The 11367-nt window shown below is 36.2% G+C and overlaps 2 protein-coding genes across 2 annotated transcripts; one reads left to right on the plus strand and one right to left on the minus strand.

Annotated features, from left to right (window-relative positions):
- The first annotated feature begins 237 nt into the window (after positions 1–237).
- On the plus strand, positions 238–5473 carry LOC119999476. The gene is made up of 14 exons (XM_038847057.1): positions 238–391; positions 907–1066; positions 1185–1442; positions 1643–1817; positions 2315–2376; positions 2459–2622; positions 2747–2844; positions 3300–3358; positions 3437–3571; positions 3690–3940; positions 4028–4187; positions 4483–4558; positions 4636–4686; positions 5054–5473. Exons 1-14 carry the CDS (start codon positions 333–335, stop codon positions 5266–5268), a joined length of 1923 nt encoding a protein of 640 aa, XP_038702985.1. The 5' UTR covers positions 238–332; the 3' UTR covers positions 5269–5473.
- Positions 5474–7833: 2360 nt separating this feature from the next.
- On the minus strand, positions 7834–8860 carry LOC120000618. Its single transcript, XM_038848742.1, has 3 exons — positions 8512–8860; positions 8307–8402; positions 7834–8240 (listed from the first exon to the last, which is right to left on the minus strand). Exons 1-3 carry the CDS (start codon positions 8858–8860, stop codon positions 7834–7836), a joined length of 852 nt encoding a protein of 283 aa, XP_038704670.1.
- Between the last annotated feature and the right edge of the window lie 2507 nt (positions 8861–11367).

Below are 11367 nucleotides of genomic sequence, written 5' to 3' on the forward strand. Positions count from 1 at the left end.
TTAAAATATTGATTAATTAATATAATTTGAGTAAGTACTAATTAAGAGCATTTATAATTATTAATGTATATGTAATCTGGTTAAAACTAGTTGTATTATAAATAATTTAAAATGACGTGCATGCTCTCTTTATTTTTGTTAATGACATACCTACTTAGCGACTTGGCGTATATTGCAAAATTACTCTTTTTTATTTTTGTTAATGACATACACACCTACTTAGCGACGTGGCGTATATGTAAAATTACAAAATTTCATAATTAGCCTCCATTGCCTATAATTACGGAGCTCCTCATAAGCGCTTGGCACTCGGTTCTAGACAGTAAAAGACCATGAAGACGGTCAAGCAGCTAACCTCTCTGTGTTTGTTGTTGGCCCTTTCAGTTTGCAGGTGCTTCATCTTTTCTCCATTTTTTTTTTCCCTCTTTCATTTGCTTCTTTGTACTGTTTCTTTGTTGTGCTGCTGATTTGTTTGACGAATTCATGATTTCTTTAACTCAAAATCGATAATTAATGGTTGCTAGTGAGCTGTAGCTGAAACCCATTTCACCATTTTTCTTTTTGTGTGCTATTATGTGCTTAAATTGATGGGCGTTTTGATGGTGATTGTATAGATATTGAATGTAACCAGAATCAGAAGTATTTTATAGTTCGTTGCTTGATTATTTGTGTGCATAAATTAGTGTTTTTCATAATGCGAATTGGTTTTGGAGCCTACTATTTTGTTCTGATGAAGTTGGGTGAAAAGAAAATGAAGGGTGGCTTTCACATTCTCGTGCTCTAGATTAAGCAGAGCAATCTTTGTTTTCTCTTGAATATGTTCCTTTTGATTGCCAGTGTTGATTCATCTACTTTTGGTTTGAGATCTTAGTGATCTGATTTTTGGGTTTGTGTAAGCCATTTCAGGGTATCCTGTGAAATTTCATTGCAGCAAATAGGAAGGTTTGCCCTTACACCACCAAGAGGTTGGAACTCCTATGATTCTTTCTGCTGGACTATTAATGAGGAGCAGTTTTTGCAAAATGCTGAAGCTGTTTCTAGTCTCCTATATCCTCATGGATACAAGGTATAAACTTGACTGGTAATTTATGTTAAAGATTTTGGAATTTCTTCCAATATGAGAAAAAAGAAATTGAAGTTGAATGTTACTTGTCGTCGCATGCAACTATTTGCATTGCGTGCAGTTTGTTGTGGTGGATTACCTCTGGTATAGGAGACTGGTGAATGGTGCTGGTGTTGATTCTCTTGGATTCGATGTGATTGATGAATGGGGAAGGTTGGCCCCTGACCCAAGTAGGTGGCCTTCATCTGCAAATGGGAAAGGATTCAGTGAAGTAGCGGAGAAGTTGCATTCCAAGTATCTAAAGTTTGGGATTCATGTGATGAGAGGAATAAGTACTCAAGCATATAATGCGGACACCCCTATTTTAGACCTCAAAACGGTATCGCTCCTCATTAGCATCAATTGTTGTCATCTTTCTTCTTCTTCTTTTTTATTATTATTTGTCTTGCATAGTGGAATCTGGGATTCCCCTGAATTTGTCGTTGAAATAGAATATTGGTTGAACTTTGTTCTTTAAGACTTGAGCATTTTCAATGCTACCAAAAAAAAGCTTGAGTCTTTACTTTCGATTTTCAATAGGGACGTGCATATGAAGAGTCTGGTCATATATATACAGCAAAAGATATTGGGATTCCAGAAAAGTCTTGTGCGTGGATGCGAAATGGTTTCATGGCTGTAAATACTACGATGAAAGCAGGAAGAGTCTTCTTGAGGTCACTTTATGTGCAATATGCTCAATGGGGTGTTGATTTCGGTAATCTAATGACAACTTGAAAGCCATTCTGTTTTATTTACTACGGCAAAATCATCCTAGATATCAAAATTGATTACAGTGCATTTACATGACTCTTGGGGAAGAGGATAATTTTATCATGTGAGGAATCACTGCCTACTATGAGCCATCCTTTTAACTACGTGGAGATGGTGTCTGATTCAATATTTAAACATAGGGCATAGAGGCTCAAAATCCTGCATGGTTTCATAGCAAATTTCATATTAGAGAGAATGTTTTCAGGAATTGAACTTGTGACCTCCAGGTCGCACCCCTGCAACTCTACCACTGAGTTACATGTTTGCCTGTGCATAAATTTTCAAATTCCGCCAATGACAAGCTTATAACTTCATAATTGTAGTCCCATTTTATTTCTATAAGCGACTGAATGGTTAAATGGCTAATTACTTTCTCTAATGGCTCAGTTTTTGTCTTTCTTTTTTAGTGACTTCTATACTCATCCCTACCTCTATTTGCAGTGAAGCATGACTGTATATTTGGTGATGACTTGGATTTAGACGAGATAAAAGTTGTGTCAAAGGTATGCAGAGGCAATGTTTGATGCATTTACTAATAATTAACTATAATTTTGGAACCATAATACATGGAGCGTCCTTGTGCAGATCCTGGGAAATCGGAGACAAGATATCGTGTATTCTCTGTCTCCTGGAACCAGTGTGACACCAGCTATGGCCAAAGACATAAGTGGATTAGTCAACATGTACAGGGTAACCGGTGATGATTGGGATTCATGGGGAGATGTTGCAGCTCATTTTAATGTTGCAAGGTTGATGAAGGGTTCTTTTAACGCTAAGAGTTGGCAGCAGCTGTTGCATTCTAGTTTTTCTCCTTATCTATTGATTGTAGCCCTGGGTTCTCACTTGATGTTATATATGATGATATCGCTTCAGGGACTTTGCAGCTGCCCACCTGCCTGGTTCTCAGGGCTTGCAGGGGAAGTCATGGCCCGACTTAGATATGCTACCATTAGGATGGCTTACTGATCCAGGTTGAGAAAAGATTGGTGATAGTTGTTTTTTCTTTTCAAATTGGCATCTTCTTGAAATATTTCCTGTTTAATCTGAAGGTGTTGCCAAGACTGACTGTGTCATATGATATTATTTCAATCTGAGCGATATCACATAGGACCATGTGATAAAGTGATATTAAAGTGCTTGCTTTACAGGATTAGAAGTGGAAATATTTCACACTATTGCATTAATCAATGCCAAGTTCAGTTTACTCGTATGAACTATACGTAGATATAGTGGCCTTGGCTTTATGGTCAAGATTTAAGTTGCATCTATTAGAAGAACCAGGAAAAGGGAGATAAAACAGGGAGCTCAACCATTTACTAGTATGTATGCAGTATGTCAGAAAGCGTGCATAAATAGCTTAAATGATATAGATTTCGGAAGTTATGCTAATTCTGAAGTAATTTGTGGATATTTTCATGGATCGTAGGTTCTAATCAGGGTCCGCACAGGAATTCTAACCTTAATCCGGATGAGCAAAGAACTCAGGTATCTTTGTTCATGTGTGAATCAGTTTGTTATCTACTAATAAGCCTCTTTATTATAATGTGCATTTCTTCTTGGCAGATGACTTTGTGGGCTATTGCTAAGTCTCCACTCATGTTTGGAGGAGATGTCAGAAATCTTGATAATGCCACATACAATCTACTCACAAATCCTACATTGTTGGAAATTAACTCTTTTAGCAGCGACAATATTGAGGCATGCAAATCCTTTTATGTTAGATGTCTTTGGAATACTGAATTAAGCCCTTTTATTGTACATGTCTTTGGAATATTTTTTTATTACAATTTAATGTATGATTCTGTTGCATTCACAGTTTCCTTATGCTACTGTTAATGAGGCTCGTACTCGGAGCAAGGCTTTCAGGCGCCAATCTAGATATCTGAGAGAAGTGGGCATGTCTGAAGCTCATGCTCTGCACCTCACTAGCTGCAATGATCCTGATACACATAATTGGTCAGTTGAACATCTTGACAAAGATCTTGAGCAGATCTGTTGGAAAGAAACCTCGGGAAGCAATATCCAGAAACATTTATGCCTATTCAAGCGAAGACCTCTATTGGCTGTGTAATACACCTTATTCCAAACCACATGGTGCTGTTAATTCCACTTATGCTGTTAATTATCATTAACTTAGTTTGTATGCCAATCTAGAGATGAAGAGGTCATTTACAAGCAGCACTATGAAGGGAAACTTCATTTATCTGCAAGTGGCGGGATGGAATTTTGCTTGGATGCTTCTCCAAAGCGGAAACTCAGAGCAAAAGAATCAAAGATTGATTCATTTTCACCCTGCAGTTTGGATGCCAACCAGGTATTCTTTTTTGTTGTAACACCTAAATCTGTGAAGTGATCATATCCAGCATGTTTTGTCTTTGATTATCCAACTGGGATGGAAATTTGAATCCCTGCCCTCAGGCAGAGTGGAGAATAGCCTCGATCCCTCAATTTCTTTTTTAAAACTGTTAATTTTGAATTGGCAGTGTTTCTGTCCCATAGATTTTTTGATAAATAGTTAAATACTATTAAGGGTATAATTATCATAAAAAGCATGTAAATGTAAAACTTTATCTGAATTACATTTGAAAGCTAACTGATAATTTTAACAGATGTGGGAGTTGAACGATAATGGAGGCCTCATCAACAGTTACTCTGGTCTTTGTGCTGTCGTTAGATCAGTGGAAGGTAAATATGCCAGAAGCTGACTTCTTTAAGGCTTTTTCTTGTATTTTCCATTTTCGGACTAAGATCTTAAAATGCAGCTGAGAATGATGATGGGGGAATTCGTGCGTGGATTGCAACTGGAAGAAACGGTATGTATTCATAGAACTCACAGATTAATTTTGCATAAACACGTCTTTTCGCCAGGGTATATTTTAGAACTACTGAAACAAGGTTTTTTAATTGGATATATGCCTAAGAATGATCAACATGGCCTCATTGAAGGCCTAAAATTCTCTCTTGTTGGCAGAAAAAGTAAAATCATGAAAGTTACTTCTGCACATACAGTTCACCACCACAGCACCATTTTGTTATGTACATCAATTGCTGTTTTGTCTCTAAGCGTTCTTAAAATTGATCAATTATATGCATAGTTTTTTCTTTCTGTTCTTTGACAATTTTACGGTTCCTCGTGTTCTCTCTTTCAATGGAATAACTATTCCTTTACTGATTGTTCAGGAGAGGTGTATGTTGCTTTTTTCAACCTAAAACCACAAATGGTGAAAATATCTGCACAACTATCAGATTTGGCCAAGACTCTTCCTGGGAGAAACTTCAACTCTTGTAAAATCCGTGAAGTTTGGAGCGAACAAGATTTAGGAACAACACAGAGCCTAATATCAATGGATGTACAAACACATGGTACTGCACTTTTTGTCCTAGACTGTGATTAGCCTAGGATAAATCGCTCGGCCGGAGCAAGTATTCTTCGCCGGGGATTCTGTTTGTGTCAATTGAATAAAAGATGAAGGTAGAATGTGCTTTGTAACATGTAATGAGTCCCCTTTTTTTTATATATGACGATTCTGTAACAGAAATGTCAAAAGAAATGGACAAAAGACCTTCACAAAGATTCTTCAAAAACTTCTTATGCTCTTAGTATTCTGTAGTAGTCGGAGTATGATGTAATGGTTGATATAAGCCCATCAAAAACATATTTTAATAATGATTTTTTTTATAAAAATGTCAGTAGCAATAATAATTATCAATAGCTTTGTTTGGTGGGGCGTTAGTTGGGGCGGGCCCGTTAGCCGTTTGCTTTCCCAGACCGCCCCACCAAACATCCCATATAAGCTGGGCGGTATTGCCCAGCTACAACAAGCTCCCAATGGACAAATATCCCATGGACAAATAACGGATCAAGTAAAAGTAATCATATTTCGTTTTATTCTTGATAGGTAGTTTATGTCTATTAATTTTGTGTTTCCTATTTAAAGAAATGCAGTAAATCGCCTGAAGTTGGGGAATTATGCAACTATGTAAAAAAACGGTGAAGATGTTAGATTGAAGTTCTTGAAGTCACGTTAAGAAAGTAGTAAAATTTGTATTAGGAATGATGGATGCTCCGATACCATGATAGAATTATCAAGTTGGTATTTTTGTGTGCGGCGGAAACAGAATTCAAGAGATCAAGGAAGAAGAAGAAAAAGAGGAAGTAGAAGAAGAGGACCTGAAGAACGTATAGTTAGATTCATTCATTTAAGTTAAGTTTGAATAATAGTACAAAAACCTTATATGTTTGAATTTGAATCCAATGGGCTCTAACAAGATATGACTTAAAAGTCTTAAACAATACAAATAAAAGAATGAACTTAATATGAGATGAGCCTATTACATGAAATAAATAATAGGCTTAAAGTTATATAAGCCCAAGAAAAAGTAAACCAATAAACTGAAGGCCCAACCCTTTGAGTTAAAAGGAAAGTAACCTAGGGTTGTCTCATGATTGTGAGAGATGAAGGAACCCGCAAAGCTCTTGAAAGGGAAGTCATGGCAAAGGACTGAAGCTGAGGAATGCATCATTCCTAATATTATAACTAATTATTCAAGTTAAATAACCTTCTAAAATTTTGAAAGCATCAAAATGTATCAAGCCATAAGTGATGGAAAGTAAACCAATAAACTGAAGGCCCAACCCTTTGAGTTAAAGGGAAAGTAACCTAGGGTTGTCTCATGATTGTGAGAGATTAAGGAACCCGCGAAACTCTTGAAATGGAAGTCATGGCAAAGGACTGAAGCTGAGGAAGGCATCATTCCTAATATTATAACTAATTAAATTCAAGTTAAATAACCTTCTAAAATTCTGAAAGCATCAAAATGTATCAAGCCATAAGTGATGGTGCACTTAATTTTGTTGACAAGGTAACCACCTCTCTTTGTTTATATAATTGAAGTTTTGCTAATCTATTGATCAGATATATGTGATAACTATTGATGATACACTTCTTTGGATGCAACGTAGTGATGCTATGAGGGCACTGGATATATACAAGAGGGGTGGACGACATGTAATTCCATTTTGGCCTAATTGTTTTGATAACCGGCTTTGTTCTATTTAATATGGAGAATTTGTTAAATCGTACTCAATGTAAATCATTGACATGTGTTTCTAATATTTATTTAACAAAAAGTCATATAGGATTAAGATGATGCAAGCAAAGGGAAGTACACTATTGGACAATGGACTTGGACAAGATTGCATCGGATTTTGTCTAAAAGTGGAAGATGTTATGTCAATGAGCTTCTTATTATGTATTCACTTCTTGGAGCATTGATGCAGTGGGCCTAACTCACTCCTGAAAATCGGTTTGCTAGGGGAGGATTGCCCACCACATATAAAGCACCTTACTTGCTCCCACCTACCCGATATGGGATATGGGAACGACCAGCGCACTGCATCAATTCTCACCCTCCCAAAGAACACCTGTCCCACGTGTTGCACCCAACCCCATGGACCCACGTTCACCCACACTGTCAGCATGGGCTTGGGCTCCGATACCAAATGATGTAGTGGGCCTAACTCACCCCTGAAAACCGGCTTACAAGGGGAGGATTGTCCACCACATATAAAGCACCTTACTTGCTTCCACCTACCCAATGTGGGATATGAGAACGACCAGCGCACTACATCAAACATTTATTTACTATGGTCGATGAGGTTCTTATTCTGTACCCATCTTATCTCTTATTGAAAATCTAAAAGCATAGACAAAAATATATTAGCAGAAAATAAAAATCCAAAGCATAGACAAAAATATATTAGCAGAAAATAAAAATCCAATGAAGCTGAGTATTAGTTTACTATTTATTGCTCTCTGTTTTTCTGCATTTGCTCAGACTTGAAAGCATTGTTTCTCTACACAGTTATCATCCTCCCATTTGGTGAGAGGAACAAGACTCTTCACAAAGTTTGTGACTTATAAACTAACCTTTTGACCCTGGAGTCCAAGATTTTTCAACTATTTGGTGCTTGCATCACAAAACAGCAACTGCCCCGTTGGATTTGCCAAAAATAGCCAACCATTATTCGAAAGACCTAAGGGCCACTCAACCCCTGAAAAGGGTCCAACACTATGTAGTTTTACCCAATACTCTTTCACTCCATACTCTGTCATCACCCATACATCAAATTGTGTATTTGCATTCTTCCAGTAGTGATCGTCATAAACAGAACCAGTGAATCCCTCAAAACTTGAATATCCATTATTATAAATAATAGCAGCAGGTAATCCATTAAAACTTGAGATTACGCAATCATAACGAGACTCATCAAAATCTGGTAGTGGCAATCTCTCAAAAACTTCATTGGCAAAGTCAAAGGTCAAAGGACATCCAAATTCACCACCCGTCAACAGACTACTCCATTCTTACACGGATAGAAAACTCCATTGTTATATGGAATGTCCATTATTGAAATCATGGAGTTCACTACGTTTAGCATTATTCAAAACAACGTCTTCAAGAGGAGAGGTTGCTCTCCAAGAATCATCTTTTAGAGAGTATAGATCAACTTGATCTATTGAAACCTCTGGAAAATATGATGCTTTATTCACATAATTAACAACGAACTTCAAGACTTTGTGATATTTCGTCTTCTTATCAAAAGCCAATGTCGCCAAACTCTGTTGAGCGTATGCCAGGCGGATGCTTGACGGTGGACGGAGGCAGAGGCTTGACTTCTCCAGTTGCTGGATTCCAGAGGGGAGTGAGATTGTTCAGAGAGGAACGATCATAAAGACAGAATAGGCCACCACAGGGACCCAATACTACTAAGTCATAGAAGTCCTTGGTGAATGGTAAAGGGATTTTTCCTGCGAGGGTTAACAGCTCTTCAACTCCATCTTTGATGGTAGAGGAGAGTACGGATAATAAGTGGCAGTTCTTTCTTGGTCCAAAGCTGAAGCTCACATGGTTTACAAGGAAGCTGCCGACTTTGTTGTTCTTGTCGTTGAGAATTTCAGTGTAGGAGGAAGAAGTAAGCCGCATGGTTTATAAACTGATATGAATCACTGGGATTTCATCAGAGTCCTTTTAAACATAACCATCTTTTTCGTGTATGTCGCTGGCTGCAATAGTCGCAGAGATGCGAAATGGGATTTGCGACTCTGGATCGTCATCTTCCTTGTCGCCATTGGAGAGATGTAAAATTTGTGGTTTTTTTGTTTGTTTGTGGTGGGGATTTGGGTTTGCAAAGTAGGATATAAATAAGAGCCGCCTCCAAGGATTTTCCTAAAATCTTTCCCATTCTAAAATAAAATCTATTTTTGATTTAGAGAATCTCTATTTCTAACATCACTTCAAATCTTCAACATATATTTTTCTTTAACTATTTTCATTGTGTATACGAATGTCATGAAGCGGGTTTGGGAGTGAGAGAGCGATAGTTATTTGGTAGACTAAAGATTCTGTATGGAGTGGAGTTGATTTCGACAAACCTGTATCTATTGTTTTTTCTCGTAACAAGTTGGGAGGAAGAAAATTAACTACATGCCTCATGCTTACGATAGTCATCCCGCTCCATGAATATCTTCTGGACAACTATTTCCATTTCGATTTCACCTTTCTTTTGCATTTGAATCATTTGCTTTTAATTTATCCTCATTGTTTGCCTTCCAAAAATTGAGATACCAATAAGGAACAACTACGTTTCTTGGAAAATCACCAGAATAATTTTTTTGTCACTCGAAACGATATCTAGAAATTGAAAATGATGAACACTATTTGCACCCTCTTTTTAACTAAGTATATCTCAATCGAAAATCTCGTTGCGGACCAACCAAAACCAACATTTGAAAAATCTTCGAATCTCTCAACAGGTGATGGATCTTGGAATCCATGTTGAAAAACTGTTATGTTTAGAAGTTTTCAAGTACGTGGAGAGTATTGTTCCCAATCCTTGGTAAGACTTGGTTGGAGCCAAGTTTGTTTATTTATTTTATGAATTCTCATATTTGATTGTCCTCGCTACATGACATCATATATTTTATGGGGGTTTAACTTAATTAACATGTATTAGAATATGATTTTGCATACACACTTGTAATGCCTAACACCAACCCTTCACATTGATTAGAGATAAAATGTAGATCATATTTTGGAGTTTCAAGCATTATTCATCTATTCCAATGTTACTAAACCCAGTCGATCGGACGGTTCAATTTTATAATTTACTCGAAACAAGCATTAAACCGCGTCAAACCAGGTTGGAGAGTGCGGGATCATATTCAAATTTTGAATATTTTATTAAATTCTTTATTTATATAGTCATTAATAGCCAAATATAAGTCTTTACTTACAATACATTATTCATTCCATATTTTGATGTCTATAAATGTTTTTAATTAAAGGAATAAATCAATAGTTAATGCCTTTAATTAGCAAATCAATAGTCAATTATTTCGTGTCTACACATACTCTTAATTAAAGGGGCAAATAAAGTCAAATATTCTTGTTTCCTTATAGATTTCTATCCATCTATACAATTACGGAAACACTATACATCCATAATTTTGGTGTCCATAATTGTCTATAATCTAGGTGACATGAGGAGAAGTGTGGGGGACCATTTAATACTAAATGGGATGGACACATATCATTTTGGATACAATTATATAAACCGGAAGCTTGCTACGTGTAAATTTAAAAAAATGTTTTTCCTCCCTCATGAATTAAATTGAATTTAAGTTTGTGATGGTTTCCTGTGCGATTCTTCCCTTGAGAAGGGAGGTCGATTCTCACATCAACTAGAGTGCATATGCTCTCTCCAGCATTTTTCTCTATCCTAAACGCTTTCTATCCTATTTTTTCTCTGTCTTATTTTTTTCTAAACACTTTCTTCCATCGCGCCATCTTCCACGGTCACATTGGCAAGCACCCCACCAGTACCAAGGATTTTTCGATTGTCTTCTACTAATGTCACTTGGAGTTGTATCCAGCGCGAAAATCAGAAGCATGTGAAGAATATTGCGCTATTTGTACTTATAACTAGTTCTAAAATAATCACGTGAAGATAAATATATATATATATATATATATATATATATATATATATATACTCTTCTAATGATTTCTGTATTGGGTTGCATTCTAATACAAGTAGGTCATTGACCTTTCTTTAAAAAAAAAATGTACTCTTCTAATGAGACAATGACACGTGTTTTATGTGATCAAATTTAATCAATAAGAAATGAAATAATATAAAAATAAACTATTTAAAATACATAATTATTATATATCGTCAAAATTATGTATTTTTCAAAATGACATTATATGCATTTAATCAAGGTGTCATTTGTTTCGCAAAATTCAATTTTCGAGGAATACGAGTTTTTCTTTTGTCAATGATTCCTATGTTTGATTGGTGAAATCCTTAGAATATAGAATACTAAGGAAAGTTGGATTCCTCATAAATGAGAAATTCTCATTTCTCCTCAAAAAGAAGGAAATCCTTGTATACTTACTTATTTTATTAAATATCTATAATGTCAAATATT

Source organism: Tripterygium wilfordii, chromosome 6 (genome assembly GCF_013401445.1).
Source record: "Tripterygium wilfordii isolate XIE 37 chromosome 6, ASM1340144v1, whole genome shotgun sequence".
Lineage (NCBI taxonomy): Eukaryota > Viridiplantae > Streptophyta > Magnoliopsida > Celastrales > Celastraceae > Tripterygium > Tripterygium wilfordii.